This window comes from Montipora capricornis, chromosome 14 (genome assembly GCF_036669925.1).
Source record: "Montipora capricornis isolate CH-2021 chromosome 14, ASM3666992v2, whole genome shotgun sequence".
Taxonomy (NCBI): domain Eukaryota; kingdom Metazoa; phylum Cnidaria; class Anthozoa; order Scleractinia; family Acroporidae; genus Montipora; species Montipora capricornis.
In genome coordinates, this window is record NC_090896.1 from 7,102,340 (window position 1) to 7,123,428 (window position 21,089).

At 41.2% G+C, this 21,089-nt stretch overlaps 2 protein-coding genes across 2 annotated transcripts in view; one reads left to right on the forward strand and one right to left on the reverse strand.

Annotated features, from left to right (window-relative positions):
- Nucleotides 1–8,469, forward strand: part of LOC138033858 (tetratricopeptide repeat protein 38-like) — a 23,751-nt gene extending 15,282 nt beyond the window's left edge. Inside the window, exons 11-17 of the mRNA XM_068881719.1 lie at nucleotides 172–242; nucleotides 2,491–2,585; nucleotides 3,145–3,223; nucleotides 3,487–3,564; nucleotides 5,874–5,947; nucleotides 6,616–6,725; nucleotides 8,138–8,469. Coding sequence (XP_068737820.1) covers nucleotides 172–242; nucleotides 2,491–2,585; nucleotides 3,145–3,223; nucleotides 3,487–3,564; nucleotides 5,874–5,947; nucleotides 6,616–6,706 — 488 coding nt within the window. The 3' untranslated portion in view covers nucleotides 6,707–6,725; nucleotides 8,138–8,469. The remainder of the gene's footprint in view (nucleotides 1–171; nucleotides 243–2,490; nucleotides 2,586–3,144; nucleotides 3,224–3,486; nucleotides 3,565–5,873; nucleotides 5,948–6,615; nucleotides 6,726–8,137) is intronic.
- Nucleotides 8,470–12,495: 4,026 nt separating this feature from the next.
- On the reverse strand, nucleotides 12,496–20,455 carry LOC138033856 (adhesion G protein-coupled receptor E1-like). The gene is made up of 8 exons (XM_068881718.1): nucleotides 20,285–20,455; nucleotides 19,269–19,564; nucleotides 18,694–18,808; nucleotides 17,709–17,828; nucleotides 17,423–17,542; nucleotides 17,124–17,243; nucleotides 16,371–16,616; nucleotides 12,496–13,090 (listed from the first exon to the last, which is right to left on the reverse strand). The coding sequence occupies exons 1-8, from the start codon at nucleotides 20,364–20,366 to the stop codon at nucleotides 12,777–12,779; spliced, it is 1,413 nt and encodes a 470-aa protein (XP_068737819.1). The 5' UTR covers nucleotides 20,367–20,455; the 3' UTR covers nucleotides 12,496–12,776.
- Between the last annotated feature and the right edge of the window lie 634 nt (nucleotides 20,456–21,089).

Sequence of the window (21,089 nt, forward strand, 5' to 3'; positions counted from 1 at the left end):
TGGATTCCAGATTCGAAAGCGTAGACTGAAAGAAATCCAAAGAACTTTAAAGGATATGGATTTCGGACCTGGTATGTTAGGCAACTTATGAAAGTTATATTTAAAGGACTGTTAAAAGCTAGTACAAGAATTCCCTAACAGGGCATAATACTTATCTTGTATTGACTGTAGGTGTGGATGTCGTTGGTCGCTGGAAGGAGCTTTTTCATCTTTGGGAGTCGCACAGTGATGATCACATTTTAGTACGTAACGCGATTTTCTTTAATTTGTTGTAGGTACTACCGGCAGAGGTAAAAAAAAAACAGATAAAATAGGTTTATGACAACTGCAGACCGCAGGCTGCCTACAAATAGTGCTGATAAACAGTATTTAAGTCTAAATACCCATTTCAAATAGCGCTGATAAACAGTATTGAAGTCTAAGGACCCATTTTAAAACGGTTAACTTTCAATAACTGCGATTTAGGGTTAGTGTGCTGTCTGCAGTCTGCAGTCTGTGGTGTGCAGTCTGCAGTCTGCAGTCTTCAAGTGTCAGACACGGGAATAAAATGCCAGTTTCTTAATTCAGTGACACAAGGCATGACGATTGCTATTTTTGACTTTCTCGCATATCGACAACGAACTTCGCTACATTTCGCCTACATTTTGCAGGGATAAGGGATGCACCTGCTCTAGTTCATCCCATCTGTTCATCCCAGAATTTTTTTCTTTTATCCCGTTTATCCCGCGCTTAGTGTAGTGGGTATCGCTCGCGGACCTCATCTCAGTGCTCTGGGTTCAAATCCGTGCCTGTTCACTCCAAAGTTCACTCAGCTTTTCATCCACTTGAAGTCGGTTAAATGAATACCAGTTTACTGGAGACAAGTTGTGCGTCTAATGGGATTGGAGTAGTGCGCACCCCTCTTGCAATAGGGAGTTTAAGAAACCACGACGGCTACGGCCACGGCCACGAAAAGGTCTCTTCAAATTACGTGTGAGCTATTCTATTATTAAAGTATTTCATGATTATTCCATCTTGTTTATGTTATTCAATATTCGCGAAGTGTCCTAAAACTGGATTGGTACGGACGGATTTGAAGTAAAGAGTGAGACTGAAACATTCTCTGTAGTTTGTCTACATTGTCGTCAAAACCTTAAATTTGGTAATTTCACGTAGTAGTTTTGACGAGTACGGGAGAGAAATGTTCAAAAATGCGTGCCGCACGTGCAGCACGATCACTTTGGTTCATCGAACCAATAATATTACAGCTTTTTGGCGTCGTCGTTGCTGTAGCCGTCGTCGTTTCTTCCCTCCGTAATAATAATGGAAAAATATGCATTTTCTTTAAAACAATTTATTTCTTTGTCTGTCACCTCTACAAAACGGCTTACGACCATTATGAAAAAAAAAACGCGTTGGTGATTCATTGTCGCTTAATAATCGCCTCAGGTGCAACGAACCAGCGCGGAGAATTTCAATAATCACCTATGTGTAATTATACTAAAGACACAGTTTGAATGAAATGAAGGTATATAGCACTTCAACATACATTCGTTTCATTCATCGAGTCCTTCACGGAAACAAATGAGTCCAACAAAGTGACCTGCTCTCAACTGAGTTGCTTCATAGCTCAGTTGATAGAGCATTGCACCAGCATTGCACCAGCATTGCATCGGCATCGCAGAGGTCATGGGTTCGAATCCCGTTAGGGTCACCTGAAGTATTCAGGGGCCCGTTTCTCGAAAGTCCCGAAAACTTTATGGGCCATTTTCGGGTGTCGCAATCCTTTGCATCTCAAGAATAGAGAGGATTTACGTCGTCAAACTTCAAAGCCATTTTTCTTTTTGTTGCCTTGAAAACATGTTAAAAGATCCGATTTCCAAAACAAGCGGTTGGCAGTTTCACAAATGGCTTCTCGGACCCGAAAAGTTTTCGGGACTTTCGAGAAACGGGCCCCAGGTGTCTATAAGAGACAACTGCTTAAATAGGCCATTTCCGAGTTCATGTCTGCCTCCTCTTCAAAGTGAGTCTAAGTGCGAAGTTTTTGTGATGATAATTAGTTCTACTTTACATATGAATGAAAACTAATTTTTATAAGAAAAACTTGCACTTAGACTCGCTTTGATGAGGAGGCAGACATGAACTCGGAAATGGTCTATTGTCCAGGGCCCGGTTGTTCGAAAGCCGATTAAGTTGATCCAGGATTAGCGTAAGCTTTTGCTTCATGTTTTCAACTTCTGGGCGAACGTTTCTGTTGCTTCTTCTTGTTTTTCAAGATTGACGTCTTCTAATGTGAAGTTTTGCCGAGTATCAGCGTTGGACAGCATTTAGGAGTAGAGAAATAAACTCCTTGGTTAATTTTTAATCTCGGATTAGCGTTAATCGGCTTTTGAACAACCGGGCCCAGATTAGTGCGAGGATGACGTCTCTCATTCCTAGGCACATTTTAGTATTCTACACAAAGGCCAACCTTGCGATTTCAATGCCCATTTTTTCCTCTTTTACTACCAGGTTTTTAATGATGTACATATGCTCATGTGTACATTGGGCGCCAAGAATGAAGATGCAACGTTAAAACTCTTGGGATCCCTCAGAGACTACATCAGGTATTGAGAAAATGGGGAATCCCGACCTTTACACTAAAGGATAAAGAACTTTAGATGAGGGATTTTGGCTAGCCTGCGTAGCAGACGTTGGTGAATTTTAGAAGCTTCTTGCCACCGGGGTTGACTTTCGAGTGATCGTGGCTATGAGAAAAGCAAGCAAAGGGGGAGGGGGCGAAAAGAACGGGCGAGGCTTCTCACTCCTTATCATCTTCGGCCCCTCCCCCTCTCGTGTTCTCGTTTGACTTCGGTCCAGGTTTTCGCAGCACGGCCATATCCAAAACACTATTCGCAAATAGTAGGGCATGGAGTTCCTGATGTTGGGGTCTGCCTGTGGTGTATCGTGGTTGGGACGGTAAATGCTCGGATATATTAGCTACGTACACAAAGCTGCTCTAAAATCCGAGGGAAAAGAAAGATATGATGATGATATGGTTCGGCGGATGGCATGCTTAGATGACCTTAGATCTTGGTCGGGTTAACGGAATTGAATTGCATGAAAGCGCTCTGTAAAAGTTATCTGACCTTTTGAAGAATTGGCAGGCCTCTGGTTCTCTTTCAGAGATGGTTCAGGCACAAACTGGGAAGTTTCAAAAGATGTCGGACTGGCGATTTGTGAAGCTTTTGAGCAAGCTGATAAGGTAAAACGGATTGAACTCCTCTCTCTCATACATGCGTCACGATGGATCGTGTGGGTGAGATTAAATATGGACTGCGGGGAGGCGCCTTTACAAGCTGACGACCGATCTCACCCTAGAGAAAGAATTGTAAACCGCCGCCATGAGACTTTGCGGTGTATAAATCCTAAACCACTACAAACACCATCCCTTGATTATCGTTCACTTGAAACTAGGAGAAAGCGATTGTTTATATTTTCTTTTTCCATTTTTGTTAAATTTTAAAGGGAAACTTTGATAATGCTGTTGAAATCCTGAAACCCGTTCGCTACAAAGTTGTAACAATTGGCGGAAGTAACGCACAGGTATGCTAGATTTTATGCTGGTAGAGTTTGTTTTTCGTTCCGAAAAAGAAAAATTCGGAAAAAGTGTATGTCCTGGTTATATCCACTCACCCGGAAGTGGTTTTCGGGGAATTCCTGCTTGCTTTTTGAGGAGCAGGGAAAACCAGAGAACCCCGGCCGGAGAAAAACCTCTCGTGGGAGCAGAGTAGGGAACCAACTAAGCCGGGCCACATGGGGGATAGGGTAGTGCTACGTTTTGCAACTATAGATTATATCAGATACTACAGAATTTCCTTTTTTTACCGATCCTCCGAGTTATGCCGTAGTTAACTTTTTGACACCAACTCTAATAGCTTATAACAATATTGTACACGAAATCCATATTTCTCCTGTTAGTTTTATCAGTCGTTGGTCCCCTATTCTTTGAAACGACGGAACAGAACAACAACTGTCAGGAACCCATGACCCGGAGCCTACAACTCTACTGTGTTCGTCTAACGGCGTTTTCACAGACCGATTTATTTTTAGATTGAATTTCCCGCGAATGAGACTCCCACAGGAGCCCGATGACCAATTACAAGAAATTAAGCTGACGTCATAGGGTCACCGAACCGGAACTGCCTTTGTTTTTTGACCTAATTGGCGGGAAGGGCTAGTCTAAAAATAAACCTACTTGTGAAAACGCCGTTTCACAGACGCTGTATGGAAGTTGCACGCTCCAGATGGGCTCCTGCAAGTTTTAAGAGTCCCAACTGACCGGAGGCAAGCCAGTTGGCTATTTACAAGTGCAGCTAGCAAGTTGAACCAGGGACTACCAGGATCAAATTCAACGAGTGGTCAGAGTGGGTCTTGAACCCGGGATGTCCGGTTCTCGAGGCATGCGCCCTAACCACTGGGCCCCACTGCCTCACATTGCCTCTTTCATAGCACTCACGTGATAAGACCAGCGGACGTGTTGGTGCCAAAACAACAGAAAAATGTAGGTCAACACTCATAGCCATCCCTAAAACGGACTTTTGACATTTCGTAACAATTACACGATGCAATATCCCATCTTAATATGACAAGCTTGAAAACAGGCTGAATGGGCCTTGTTGAGTCCCGAGGGATTGAAAACTTTTGTTTTGCCCCTCCGAAACTCGTTCCCAAACATTTCAACTCGAGGCTCGGGGTACGAAATGTATTGTCTATGGTCAATATGGCCGCCGTGCGAATAAGGCCCATTAGAGCTCTAGTTCAACAAGAAATAACGTGTCTGAGCAAAGCCGCGCTGAACTATATTATTTAGGTTTAATCAGACACCCATAAGGGTTGAAACGTTTAACGGCCCCTTGTGTGCTGGGAAACAAGCTTCTGAATATTCAATTTGCTAAGTACCATATTTGGAACAACAAGAGCAAGGGGTTTCCAAATATGGTACTTAGCACTGAGACATTCAACCAATCAGTTCGCACTGAATATTCGGAAGCTGTGAACGCGCTTTACACGTTTCAACCCTTATGGGTTTCTGGTTTAATAAGTATACCACTTTGAAGACGGTTATCTTTGAGTTGTTTTGCTGGGTACCACTATGTCAATACAGTAAAAAAATCGACTTCTCATAAGCTTATTTGTTTGTCTAGTGGATAGAGAAGCAATCGATCCGGGTTGGACTCTCTGCCTCTCTGCCATTTAAAATATGTTTGTTTCTTTGCGTTTGAAGCCCATTGTACGTCGTGCAAGTTGAATTAAAATTGTCAGGTTGACGGATAGAAATAATTGCTGGCCAAAAATGTAGCTCACGTTTTGCTATTGTTCTTTCCACCAACATGACTGCCGCCAACCTCGTTCCCAGGGTCTCTCTTCTCTGCCTCCATTGTCTCAACGACAGTGGAGGCAGAGAAGAGAGACCCTGGGAACGAGGTTGGGCTGCCGCGACGTCAGGTAAAAATTAAAGAACTTTACTATCAGAACATCGAAAAAACGTAACCTTTAAACCCGATAAAACACCCTCATTAGATTTCTTTATATTAAGAATAGCTGTTTACAGTAATGAGGCCCGGCTTGTTTTTCTTGTATGCTAATATCTTTCCCTCACACTTTGAACCTTTCTTCGGACTCCAAAGGGACACGCTAAGCTGTTCAAAAAAAAACGCAGCAAGTGTTTTATCGGGTCTGAGAACATTCGGCTACGCCTCGTGCCTTTAAACCCGATAAAACACGGCTACTTGTTTTTTAAACATTGCGTAAAGAATTGCAAAAGCAATGGAAGTTGAAAAAAACGAGAATTCACAGAGAAGATCGAGTGTCATTGTTCAGTTTAAAAGTTCTTATATTTATTCCCTTTACAGCGAGATTTGTTTAACCTTTTCCTTATTTATGCCGCTCTGAATTCACCAAAGAAACAGCATCACCAATTTGCTAGGTGAGTAAAGCTTTAGGCCCAGTCCACACGTATCCGGATATTTTTGAATTCGCAACTTTTTCTTTCCGTATACGCCTTCCGTCCACACGTATCCGGCAAATTCGCTGGCGAATCCGGAACTTTTTTAATGAGTGGATATTTTTGAATCCGATATGAATCCGGAGCCGTGTGGACTCCGGATGTTTTTTATCCGGATGACGTAACAAAATCGAGCCCAGTTCCTTACCGTGAAATCAATTCTCAAGGTGGCTGCCGAGGGCTTCGTGGCGTATCCGCTGTTACCTCTGTTTCATCGAGGAGTCCTGAGTACTAGAGTGAATCCGGATACTTTTCGGATACCTGTGGACGGGCAAATACGATTTGAATACGCTACGTGTGGATGGAAATATTTTTGAATCCGGTAAGAAAAAGTTGCGGATTAAAAAATATCACGATACGTGTGGACGGGACCTTAATTTTGTGGTAGAGCAACCGAGTATGGGTTTGTTGATTGTTAATTAATAGAGAGTCTTTGTGATGGTGATGATACGTGGCGTAAATTTGCATAATGACCTGTATCATGACCTGAACAAAAATATCTAACTTATTCCAATGTAACAACGAGTACGCAAATTGAATGCCAAGTACAAGATGTTACAAACGACTTCTCTTTTTCGTTATTATTCAAGGAGTTTATTGACGGAGAGGAAGGCCATGAAGGAAAATGCGCCAATGACGGACAGATTAATGGCACAAGCATTAACGTTGCACGTGGAGTAGTTTTCTTCATTCCGCCTTGGTAACGTGTTTCATTTCGGGATTCAGTAAAGTGATTGTCTTACTTGAAAATGAAAAGCATGATCTCCCTCGTTTACACGAGCAAGTTTTCCTTGACTAGGAAAAACTGCTCGCGTAAATAGGGTAAATTGACAATTTGCTCGTGTAAAAATGTGGCAAGGAATATTTATGAGATTCGTTCCCAGTATCACGCTCATGCTTATACAAAATGGCGGCTCAAGTCTGGAACGAGCTTCGACGAGTTAGGGACTCGCTGAATAACAAGTATTGCGGATACAGGCTAAACTTGTCAAGGAAAACTTGTTCATCGTCTACACGAGCAATTATTCCTTGTCAAGGAAAACTTGTTGATCCTTTACACGAGAAATTATAATTGCCAAGGAAACTTGTCAAGGAAAACTTGCTGGTGTAAACGGGGCTTCGGGCTGGAAGTTTTTGTCTGTTATCCGGGGAATGTGAGGAAATAGAGGGAACCTTATGCCCCATGTTAATTATTTGAAATCTATTTTTTTAGATCGTCCCTGTGCTGCGAAGGTTATTTTTATCTGTTGTTACCATGACAGCACGGTCTACTTTCACACCAATAGGCCACTTCGGAAAATACCATAATACTCTTTGTTTGTCCCCCCAGATTTTGCATAAGCATTGTTTCCAGTTTCTCTTGGGACTTACAATGGTCCCAAGAGAAAACAAAAACAATGCTTATGCTAAATTTGCGGGTACAAACGAAGAGTATTATGGTACTTTCCGAAGTGGCCTATTGACAAATAAGGTGTCGCCTTTGGAATAACCACGCAGTATGACAGAACTAATAATATATTTTAAATAATTTTCATTGGACTAGGGCCAAATACGGGAATTCGCTATCTTACCTCATATTCTCTTGCTGATATTAAAAATACTACCCCGAGATTCGGTGACGGATGGTAATGTAGAGGTACTTTACAGATAAAATTATCGTTACATCACAAACAAGATGATTCTAAACAAAAGCTATCTTTATCCGGGCGATTTACCATAAACTTGAAAAACATCGGGCTGACTGACTTTTTTCAAGATTACCAAGATGCAATCCGTTTCAATCTTGTCCATTAATGTCCATCCATGCTTTTCTTTCCTTTTGCTGTTTTTTGTGTTTTGCTTTTTCGTTGCTCAACTGTTTTAAGTGGTTTTGCAATATTTCGTACTACTTTTTCGATATTATGAAATTACATAATTTTGCGTGACATAGCTCCTTGGAGCTGAAGCGCGTATTCCTTGAACTTGCCTTGGAGGGACCATGTCGTTTATTTTGGTATATTTTGGGGCCTAAATCCTTTGATAATCAAGAGTGTTTGAACTCGAAAATAGTTGTGCGTTAATCATCATCACCATCATTAGTTGTAATTATTGCCGTTTCATCCTTTTTTGTAGGATTTTGCGTGTCACGAAATTACTTTAACTGCGTGACATCCTCGAAAGAAGGAGGCTGTGTGGGTTTGGGAATGGTGAATCCAGGTCAAAACGATTATTTTTCTATGCACAATTTTACATATATTTTTCTTCACCCCTTTATTCCGTACTAGTATATTAAAATTACTCCATGTGCAATCATTAAAAGTTAGCTCAGTATATGAATTTGAATTTAGAACAAGGAGTTATCTTCCATCTCGTTGAAGACTCTGCTGTGATTCCGATTCCTTTGTTTTGATTTCTAGTTTGCACATTGCGTGGAAGTTTAATAAATAACTAAATGTTTCACTCGACTTACTCTTGTTCCATCAGCTTCGAACGCTCATTTGACCGTTGTTTCGGGAAAGGAGCATTCGCCAACGGAGACCTGACTCGAGAGAGCGGCGGAAATCGAGCCTAGTCGTGAGTTCGACTCCGGCCGGACTAACACTCGGGGTCTTTTTACAACTGAGGAGAAAAGTCTGCCCTTTGTAATTACATCCGAAATGATTAGACTTTCAAGCCTTCTGGGAAAAGGACTACAAACAGTTGGTCACGTCTCACAACCCTTGTTCCTAAACTCTGAGGAACGTTAAAGATCCCACAAACTATCCTTGCTTTTCATCCACGTGATGAGACGGCCATCTTGGTGTACAAGACAATAGAAAATGGTTCCACACGTTTTTGTATAATAATAGGACATTTGCATGATGACGCCATATGACTACAAGTACCAGAATCCTTCAGGTTTCGCTTGTCTCATGTTAATTAGAGCTATTGTTATTTTTACCCCACTGGGAATACAAAGTTTAAACATGAAAAGAAAAACAAGAGAAACAAGAGAGAGGTCCTGGGAACGAGGTTGGATCCAGACTTTCCCTTGCGACCTCGTGATCGTTTGCGCATTCCAAAATAATGGAGGAAATGTTTTCGGAGAATATGGAAAGAAAACTGCTGTTCAAAGGGGGCTCGACTTGGTTTTGTGTTCGGTAAGATTTCGGATCAAAGATCGAAGACTTGTCGAAAGATTGTGGCGCTTTAAGACAAGGCTTACTTTTGAAGGGATTGACATCGGTGAACACACACACGTTTTTGTTTATTTCGTGGTCATCCTTTACGTGTTAAGCTCAAACCAGTACTAATTGTTACTAATTGCAGTTGAACCGAAATCAGTAGCCCATTTCCGAGTTGCTGTATGCCTCAGCTTCAAAGCGAGTCCTGGTGCAAAACCATTCGAATGGAAATGAGTTGCGTATTCTTATGCAAATCAAACTCATTTCCCTTTCAATAGTTGAGCACCAAGACTCATTTCGAAACCGAGACAAACAGCAACTCGGAAATGGCCCATTCACTGGCGGAAGAGTATGGGACATAAGCATCGCCGCACAGGGCCACCAAGGTGGCCGCCATGAGGTACCATAAAAAACGAAGGCTCAACAAATGCTGATTTTTCATTAAATCAAAAAGGGATTTAGAAGAAAGGATGCGAATGTTTTGAAGAGAGTGGTGACAAAGCATTTGATTACAAACACTGACATGTTCTCTCCTACACCATATCGTATATTTATTCTTTGACGCAATGATAAATAGTGAATTTCCAACATATGACAATGAACATTTTCGACTGTCATTCTGTAACTTGTATGATTTACTCTTCACATCTATGGTTGCCATAGCATAAACGCGTGCGTTAATGGTTCGCGCGATTGAGTGCGTAACTTACAGGTCCTGAGGCGTCTTTCTACTCTAACATAATAAGTTACTGCAAGAGTCCAAGAGTAACAATCTGGTATCAGGTTTGTCCCCATCAGCGTCAAAAAAGTGTTTGTTTTTAATCAAGTTTCGAGGTAAAATAAAAAAAGTAGACCAAATGTTGTACCCAATTCAAATCTACTGGGCCAATTTGGGTAAATCTTACTTTTGGGCGATGGACCCTTGCAGCCGCTGATCTTTGATCAGTTTGAAATTGTGAGGAGAATGTACGTACTGGTCACTGCGAGTCAGAGGATGATCCAAGCATTGTTGCTCCCGTGATCTAAACTTTCATTCCCCTAACTAGTTCCATAGACTTCTTTATTTGCTAGTCGTGAGAATTTGGTGTTATATCAAAACAACATCCCTTAACTGATAGTAATCTTCATTCTCAATACTTGTTGTAACGGAATGTGTTTGAAATTGTGAGGAGAATGTACATGCTGATCACTACTGGGAGTCAAGGGGTTAAAACGAGGATGATCTTCACCACGTGATTTTATCATTCTTGCTTACGGTCGGCAAAGGTGTATTGCACCCCACGTGCGTTTGGTAAAGGTAAAAGTACACCTTATTTAACGTCGGAAGTTCCTTTACTCTCTAGAGAGTATTCTCCCAGGAAGCCGACGGTGCGCTTATTTTACCCCCCTCTTTCCATCAGTGCTCCGTTTTAAGGGTATTTAAAGCTACTTAGGCTACACTGAAAGGAAAGAAGTCGAAACAAGGATGTGAGATCCGGGGATCGAACTCGGGACCTTATGCACCAACGCCGCGCACTAACCGACTGTGCCACTCTTGCTCCTGTTTCGTAAGAGTTTAGCGTCCAAAATTCCTCCTGTATTTTTCAAAGTACGAAGATTTTGGCTTTCAACTTTGCAGTTATTTCCCCTTTTTTTTTTTGCTTGAAAACAATTTTAATAAAGACCATGCAGCTATAGGGAAGACATCCTTGACGTCACCTGTTGTCATTAATGTGCCAACCAGAGCCTCAATGGCTCTCGAAACAAAGGATCTTTTGTTCCTGTGGTTGACAAATTTGAACAATAAAAGCAGTGTTTCTAAACAGATACCTTCCCTATAGATGGTTTTCAATCACGTGATGAGACGGCCATGTTGGTGCACAAAGCAATAGCAAATTATGGCTTATGTTTTGCATTATAATAGAGTCAAATGCCCAATTGACTTTGAATCCCTATTGTCCTGTGCACCAACATGGCTGCTGTAACGTCAGGTGAAATGTCCACGTTACGTCGTCGCAGCCATTTTGGACTGAGGTCGAAAACAAAAGGTCTCTCATTTGAACCTTTTATTCGTTCACCAGCAATTGTGTAGTACATCTTTTTTATCTGTGTCGCTAGACATTGGTTACAAATTACATCTTCATAGTAAGTTGATCGTAGTTTCACTACTTGAGCTTTTCATACCCGCATTTTGAGGGTAACACGCCTGAATCCCGATCAAGTGAAGATGCTCTTCCGTGGCTGGCCAATTAATACTTTAAAAAAATTGGGGGATAGGTACGAGGGTAACTGAGTAGAAATAGGGAGCTTACGAAACGAGGACGACGACGACTACGAGGACTTCATTTAAAAATACGAGTTCGCGTTATTCATATCACTTCGAAACTATTTTATGTCGTTTCGCGTTAAAAATGTGTAGTAACTGTTGAGGAATTAAACTGGTATGAGTGAGTTGGAAGCGTAGTGAGAGAACTGAAAATTCATCGTCATGTGCTAACGTCCTCCACAGAACCTTGAATTTGGTCATTTCACGTCGTCATTTAGGAGATGACAGCAAAAAAATGTACCAAAATGTAAAACGCACGTGCAGAGCGTGCAGAGCCATTGTTTTTGCTCACTAAACCTATTGTTTTGTAGCGTCGTCGTTGCCGTCGGCGTCGTCGTTTCGTAAGCTCCCTAATGTCTCCGTAAACGCTATGTAAATGTTAAGATTTGCCTTGGATGACAGACGGAGGGAGCCGGCGTGGTCCAGTGGTAAGGGCGTTGGGTTTACATGCGGTTGCCCCGGGTTCAAATTCCGTTTCGTTCTGGTTTGGATTTGTTTCCGGTTGTCCTGGATACATCTCTATCATGCTTTGAAAATAGCCAACTGGTTGGCTACTTCTAGTTGGCGTTCTTAATCATGTTTCTTTCAAATTATTACAAGTGAGGTGCCTGTGAACTAGCTTGATAGCTAAGTGCACTTCCACTATAAACAAAGCATTTACATTTTTTTTACGCGTAGAAATTGAAATAATAATATGCTCTCCACGGACTCCAAGTAAAAATAACTAGGAAAATGCTAATATGCAAAGTTATTGAATGCGCGCCGTAATCTCCTCGTGAACACCATGGTCTTTATTTCTCGAAGAGGACAATACCTTTGCCATTGTTTCATTCACATTCATGCTGCCACAGACAGGGAGGTGCGTCTTTTGTTGCCCACAAGCAAGAAATTTTGGATCATGTTGTTATCCACTCCGCGGCGAAGGACGGTTAATCTGAAATTACTTAAGAGTACATCTTGGTTTAATTTTCGTTATATGACAAGAGGAACAGAAAGTTAATAAGAAAGGAAATACTTAATGTACCAACCGGGTGTTTATTGTCTGCCGAAACAAGAAGTTGTTTCGTTTCACTGGCTGCCACATTCTAATGACAAAAAGAACGTTTCTAAACAGATATTGTCCTTAAGGGAGAGTTTACTACGTGCGTATGAGCAAATGAAAGTTGTCAACAACACATATTCGTGTGTAACTAGCTTTACGAGTATCTTTTACAAAATGATCCAACTTGTGGTAAACGTGGAGAACCCATACATAAAAAGCGACTCTCTGAGTCAACAAAATGGTACAAGGACATATTACTTCTTATATTGCTTCATAAAAAGTCTCGATCTCACTTGGGTCAAAGTATTGTTGACCCGCCAGGAATGTGTTGTAGGAGGAAGTTCCGGTCGGGTTGTGGTAGCTGGATAAGACGGTGTGCGAACCAGCGTTGCCTTTAGCATTGTCTTGAACGTACAGGTCGTGGCTATATCCAAACGTAGGGCCATAGTTGTATTGATTATATACGGAATGGGCATTGTTTGGGTCTTTTTGGGTCAGGCGCTGTGGAGTATTGATCTGGTTTGCCAATGAGAAGAGAAAGGCATTTGGATCGTTTTTGTAACTTGTTGAATGATCTGAATGGGAAAAAAGAAAGTGAAACTCATTGAAGGTATCATATGGGTGAAAAAATATATTTCTTCAAAGTGAGAGCAGTATGAGAAGTATCTTTTCAACTGGTCAAGGAAAGTCTCCACTGATTGGTTATAAATCAACGCCAAGAGTTATGAAATTTCTCCCTGGAACAATTGGCTCATTTAAATGAACCAATCGTATCGCAAAGCAAATGCATGCATGTAGGTGGCAGAAAAAGCGGGAAAACGCTAGCGAGCAAGTCTCAATTGGTTTTACTTTCACCACTTTGTTTTAGAATTTGTCGCGAGTTTTTAGCCAATCATTAAGCTTAGTGATGCAGAACCAAAGAAAAAGACTACATTACTTTCGGAACCAGTTTACAAAACCAGTCTACAGGTGACAAATGTGTAAGATGATGGATTAATTTCAAAACAAAACTTAGCTTCAGAGATTATAAACGAGCCTCTGGGAAAAATAAGAGCTTTTGTGAGGTTTCTTTGTTTTCATAGCCTCGAAGTGAGGCGTTTTGTCTGTGGTAAATCTGCGTACTCACTGCACCAAGGCAATTAGCCATTCATGGCCGTGCATTTGCATGATTTTTAGAAATTTTCCAAAATTAATAACAAACTCTTTTTAAATTAACCAGCCCCACCCACATAGCAGAATAGAGTATTTAGGAATTCTTTAACTACTAGCTTACACTACTGAAAAGAGGTGTACCAAAATCAGTAACCTGGGATTCTCTTTAAAGGATCGGGGTAGTACCCCTTGGGGGGCTCAGAGGGTAGGAACCCTTGGGGGTTCAGACACCGCGCTATCCAAGTTAAAAGACTTTCATGAATTTTCGAGCTTTTCAGATATCATAATTGTCCTTCTTCATCATCTTTTTCGCACGAATGATTAAACGCTAAAAGCAACAACGAAAAGCTCTAGCTTCCTTCGCACTCTTTTATAACAAAATCAATCGCAGTGGATTGGTTACTTCAGAATCTTACACTAAGAGGTGTTTCAACTTTGACGGAATTTAATCCTCTTGAAGGGGAGCTATGACAATCTACAGATCTGAGCGGACCTCATCTTCAGTGTCAAATGATGTGTGGTAAGTCCATACTGTAGTCGAAGTGAGCAGATTGGTTGGATTTGGACTTCATTCACCCACCCAAGGATTATATTCAAAAAAGGTATGGCATTCCTGGATTTTACAGAAGCAGCACTTATTAAAAAGATCATAAAGCTTTTAATTTGTGAGACATGTTTCAATGTGTCTCATATATTGTAAAAACATTTGAAAAAACTGTCTGAATTTCAATGAGTTTGACTAAACTCTTTTCTTTTAAAAGAACCTTTTATTCTCGGTTTTCACATGACGTCACGGCCGCCATGTTGGAGCCCCGTAACAAAGAAACGGCGGTCATGTTGGAGCGCCCACCAAATTCTCCGGGAATTTATTTTATTGTTATGCAAACGTTTTCTTTTGTTTTCGTTGCAAAACATGGCTGTTGATCACGTGAGTGAAAACCAACAATAAGAACGTTGAAGCTGGGATTATCAAAATTTTAAAGAACGTGTTAAGATCATTCCTCAGGCTGGAAGTCGATTAAGAACGTTGGTTATTTTGCCAGGAACCCATGACCCGGAGCCTACAACTCTACTGTGTTCGTGTAACGGCGTTTTCACAGACCGATTTATTTTTAGATTGAATTTTCCGCGAATGAGACTCCCACAGGAGCCCGATGACCAATTACAAGAAATTAAGCTGACGTCATAGGGTCACCGAACCGGAACTGCCTTTGTTTTTTGACCTAATTCGCGGGAAGGGCTAGTCTAAAAATAAACCTACTTGTGAAAACGCCGTTTCACAGACGCTGTATGGAAGTTGCACGCTCCAGATGGGCTCTTGATTTTGCTCATTTGTATCGTCAGAGCACGTGGCATCAGAGCAAGTCGCGCAAGTATGTGACAAGCAATTTGATACCATCCATATCACAGCAAGCAAGCACTTTGGTCACTTCCGCATTGATTTATTGAAATACTATACCATGTTAATTGAAAACATCTTAAGAAACCTTTCAGCCTCAAATCGCAAAAAATACAAGAACGTTCCAAAATTAAAGAGGCCACACCGTACTTTTGTGGGAGGCGCGGTGGCCTCATGGTTAGTGCGCTCGACTCCGGATCGAGTGGTCCGGGTCCGGGTTCGGGGCCTGGCCGGGGACATTGTGTTGTGTTCTTGGGCAAGACACTTTACTCTCACGGTGTCTCTCTCCACCCGGGTGTATAAATGGGTACTGGCGTAACGCTGGGGGTAACCCTGCGATGGACTAGCATCCCATCCAGGGGGGAGGATATATACTCCTAGTCGCTTCATGCTACGGAAACCGGAGATAAGCGCCGGCCTGATGGGCCTCCTGGCTCGTACGCAGTGACCTTACACCGTACTTTTAGTTGTTTTCAAATGAAATTAGGTACGAAATCATAGTGTATTATGCATGCTTCCCTGGGTTGTCATAAATTCGGAGAGTTCTTTTTTTTCCAAATCATTATATGTACCTGACGAAGATGCGAGACATAGCGAAACGTGTTTTACAAATTGAAAGGTTTCCTAATCTTCTTTCTTCTTTTTCTTTATCTGACAATTTCCACTCCAACAAAAAGATAACCCAGGAAATGATGTTTTTAAGCAAAATTTTCAAAGCGTCTGTAACTGAAATGAATGAATTTTAAAATCGCTTATTTTTGTTTTCAATTTTCCTGGTCGCCGCCATCTTGAATAATTGTTACGTGTTACTGTTGCCCTATTGTCACATAGGCCTTGTTTTCACGAGCGACGCAAGCACAGTGTCACCGTGACAACGGGCCTGATGCAAGCATAAGCACACACGCAAGCTGTGATGTACGTCCAGTGAAAAAGACCCGTTCCAGATTCTACTCGCAGCGCCGCGTTCTGAGAGAGAACATAGAACTAGTAAATCTTTGTCTCCGTGTTGTGCTTGTGCTTGCGTTATGGTTTCGTTTTTACTTGACATGAATCTCTTGTACTTGCGTCGCTAATGAAAACCGGTACCAGGCTTAAGCAAAAGACTTTCCTCTAAGAACGATGAGGCAACCGAAACACGTCACAGACATTCAAGATGACGGCATCTGTGAAATTTAAAGTGGTAAACGAATCAAACAAATTTTATTCCCAACATTATTTCCTCCGGTTTAAAGTTATATTTCAGTGGGAGTAGAAGTTCCGTTTACCAATTGCGATTGATTTCCAAAGTGCTATGAGCTACTCACCCCATGATACGCTGGCATAGCCCCCGAATATATTCTGGTTCACCTTGATTATGGTAACAGTGGGCCCTTTTCCATCACACAGAGAGTGAAAAGTCGAAGAAGCCCAGCCGTGCTCTGAAGCACGCCAGCAGAGTTTCCACTGACTATTGCTTTGTGATACTGGCTTTAGCCATTCGCTCAGTTGGACCAGGTAAGTTTGATTGCTTCCAATAATGACAGACTTTTCTAAACCCTTTGCAATCTTTTCTGTTGAACGAACAAACCATTCTATTTAGGTCACAACCCCTAAGATCCGTGGTAAGGCGAATTGCTTCCAACGGATATCATATATTGAGAAGGAAACTGTCACCCGTTTAGGAGAGGTTATAATTTAGCCTGTGAACGGGGCCTTTGTGCAGACAAGCAAAAAGAGAAGCTTTTAAAAAGACAAATAACTCTGCCGGTTTAACTCTTCATCGCTGGAGTGTTTGATTTAACTATCCGTCACGTGATCTTAAAACACGTGACCATTTTCGTGAGCCGTAAACGGGAAGTAGCCCACAGCCCTGTTAAGTGATGGATTTGACTTCTTGATGGCTAGAACTTCGTTAACCTCGAATTTACCCTTGGGTCCTTTTCTACCAAAATAACCGCTTTGACTTTTTTCTTTCTATCAGTTCCCAAAAACAGCAAGTGACTAATGGGCACGCAAGGCGTGCAAAACAAAACTGTCAGCATCAGTCACGATAGTACCTTCATTAGATTGGACTTTACCTGAGCAGTTTCTTCCGTCTCCAGAAAATCCTTTTTTGCAAGTGCAATTGTAAGATCCTATGGTATTCGTACAGGTGGCATTCATGCTGCACTCGTTTTCAGATGAACACTCGTCGATGTCTGGAACCAAATGAACACAACAAAGCGAACTCGAGGAATGCAGTCCAAACAAAACAACATGGCGACGACCACAAGGTCGACATGTGTCAAAACATCACGTGACTAACAGGCACGCAAGGGGTGCAACACAAAAGTGCTAGCATTAGTCGCGATAATTCTTTCATTAGACTGGACTTTACCTGAGCAGTTTCTTCCGTCTCCTCCATATCCTTTCTTGCAAGTGCAATTGTAAGATCCTAAGGTATTTGTACAGGTGGCATTCACGTGGCACTTGTTTTCAGCTGAACACTCATCAAGGTCTGGAACCAAATGAACATGAGAAAGCAAACTCGAGGACTGCACTCCAAATAAAACAACATATAGCAACGACCACGAGGTCGACGTGTTAAATGGGCACGCCAGGCGTGCAAAACAAAACTGTCACCATTAAAGTCAGGATAATACCTTCATTAGACTGGACTTTACCTGCGCAGCTTTTTCCGTCTCCTCCGTATCCTTTTTTGCAAGTGCAATTGTAAGATCCTATGGTATTCGTACATGTGGCATTCACGTGGCACTCGTTTTCAGACCAACACTCGTCATTGTCTGGAACAAGTTAGATATGGGAAAAATCAATAATTGGTTATTCGAACTCTTTTTAAGTGAGAATGAAGTTTTCATAGTTCCCGTCTCGAGCTTGAAACAAAATCTGTCAACTACCGATCTCACACAGGAGCTAATCAAGGGAAGCCTCTATCTCCACTAATTCCTTGAATAAACCCTTTCTTGAGTAAATTTATTTTTAGGAACAGGTTTTTCTTGGAAAAGCATCATATTTCCCTTGACGCTGAGATAGCTTTGTTTTGATTGGCTTTTACAACAGTGGGCGTGCTCAATGTCCCAAGGGAGATTGTCTTCTACCACAGTGGGCGTGCTGAATCTCCCAGGGAAGATTGGCTTATACAGCAGTGGGCGTGCTGAAGCCCCCAAGGAGAGATTGGCTTTTACAACAGTGGGCGTGCTGAATCCCCCAAGGAGAGATTGGTTTTTACAGCAGTGAGCGTGCTGAATCTTCCAAGGGAGGCCCTCTATAAATAAATCTACTTGGTCAGATAACGGCTCCACTTGATGAGCTCATGTCTGGCATCATTAACTGAAATGCCTTGAAAAATCCTATGTCGATGCTGTTTTAGAATGTGGCCCTCAGTTGTGTGCACCTGATAGATACATGTTCAAGGAACATCGCTCCGTTTTCTACCAGGTCGTCCCAAATCTTTATGTTTTGGACAAGATTTTGTGAACAATTGAAATATGATAATTTCTGTTTTTTTTTTTTTGCGAGGGGGGGGCTCGGAGAATATATATCAGGCTATTCAGCTTTAAAATGGCACGTTCCCTTCTTTAATATCAGTCAAATTATTCGCGGAGCTACTTAGCTAAAACTAACTAACGGGACATGATGGGATCTTACCTGTTTCGCAGTCCCGTCCTGTGAATCCCGCTTTGCAGACACACTTGTAGCTGTTATCTTTATACAGTGGCAGACACGTTCCATTATTCTTACAAGGCCAACCACTACATGGTGACTATAAAAAATCAATCCAGTTTTATTTGATATAATAATAGTAATATGACAATAATACGTCCTTGTTAACGCAGTGAAACCTTCATCTTCCATTTTCCACAACTAATTTGATAAGTGATATTGATTGACGGTCAATAACGGCTTGGTCTTTCAATGTTTAATTTATTCCTTTCGCGTTTGCCCGATAAACTGAGGTTGTTACATCTGGGTGAGAAAGAACGTCAGCGACAACTAGCGACCGTGATGGTGTGCGACGTTCTTCGTAGCACTATTCGCATGTACGCAGTGCGTACCTATTTTTTGATACTTTCATCCTTATTTGCCATAAAACTTTGAATTTCTGTGGTTTGTCAGTATTATCGCACTAAAAAATAAATGAATAAATAACAGAGAAATTAAAAAGGAGAAACAACGCAAAAACGCACACTGTACGTCATAAACGTCCAAGACTTACGACTTACCGCGATGCTGAAGTGGTGAAAGGATTCGCTGGACATGAATTTGTCCGAGTTGTTGTACTTGTCCGAAGGGAGGAGTTCACAAAGCAGTTTACCGTTGATGTTCGGGTATGCAGCCAGGTTGAATGAAAAACATGTCACAGTTTCCAAGCAGGCAAAGGAGCACTGGGGCATCCAGTCAACGTGACTATATCCAAGAATGGTGATATTCAAGTAGGAGAATTTGTCTTCTTTAAAGTTTACGAAACTTACACCAATGCTAGGTTCACCGCGACTGATAGCTTTGTCGGCTTTTTTCTCTGAAATAGATGAATTGCAGCTGAACACAAACAAGGGAAAGATATCGAGCACACCACGGCGAACACGAGCTCCTTGACAACATCGGAGTGTTTACGGTTACGGCCTTGTCTTCGAGGTGTCATTAAAAAAAATGTTCGTATTTCGTCAGGTTATGCTATGGCAATGAAATTGACATCGTCTTGTAGTTTTCACACCAAGGAAGTATTCTTTTGGTCTCAGAACGTTGTTTTTCCTTTGTTAGGTTCTCAAAGCAAAAGCAGGTAGTCTTATTCTAAAGGTTTAAGCTACAAGGGATTTTTAATTTTCTAAAATTTTCTAAGGAATCGATTTTGAGATAAATTTTCATCTAAACGGTGTCAGCGTTTTTCAGTTTGTTGACGTGTTTTGATTTTATACCATACTTTGTTTAAATTCCCAGTCAAAAACATTTTCGTAAACTTTGATGGAAGGTAACAAATGCAAAAAGCGAGATATAAAATGTTGCCGACACCCTTTAGCTAAACATATCAAATAACGTTCAAACAAAAGAGTACTTTTCTCGGTTTGAAACTACATTCAAGGACCAATATAGTGATGTTAATTTCATCCTTATAGCATGAACACTGACGATATACGAACGTTTTTAGAAAACTGACACCTCGAACCTATGACGGGCCCTCAGTTAAATTTGTTGAGTTCAGGTAAAGATAAAATTGAGAGGAAAAAACAACGTATCATACCTGTAGCAACTGCATATGAGGGGAAAATTATTAGTATAAGCATAGAAGCTTTCAGAAATGTTGTACAGCCAAAGGGTTTCATCCTTTCTGCTTACTTTACGGTGCAGTAACTGTCCTACCTTCAGTTTAGTGCAAACCAGTAAGGTTCACCATTGCTCATCCAGACGTAAAATGATTTAATAATAAATGGTTCGTGGTTTTTAAGGATGCGAGTACTGTTCCTGTCAAGCGGAGTTTGTGTTGAAGACAAGTAGTTGTCAACGTTGTTTTTAATTGTCGATAAAAACATTTATTTACTTACGTGAATATTTTATCTTAGCTTGACGACATCTGTCTTGAAGTTCACAGCGAACATTACTACTTTACTATATTATACTTCACCATAGAAGATTATTATTGCTTACCCTAGTAATTCTTGTATAGAAAATGTATCGTGGTAAAACAAAACGCGTGCCTTGTGCTAATTTAAAATACAAAGAAAAGATATAGACGTAAAATGACTTAACAATAAATGGTTCGTGGTTTTTAAGGGTGCAAGTTCCTGTCAAGCGGATTCAGTGATATCTGGCTGTGGTGAAGATGAATACCTGGTAACGATGTCTTAAACTGTGCATAAAAGCATTCATTAACTTCGTGAATATTTCATCTTAGCCGTGAGGACATCTCTCTTGAAATTCACAGCGAACTACTTCACTATGTTATATTTTTCCATAAAAGATTATTATTACTTACCTAGGTGATCTTTCTTTTATAGAAAATGTAGATCGTTGTAGAACAAAACGCGCGCTTTTTTCAGACACAATAA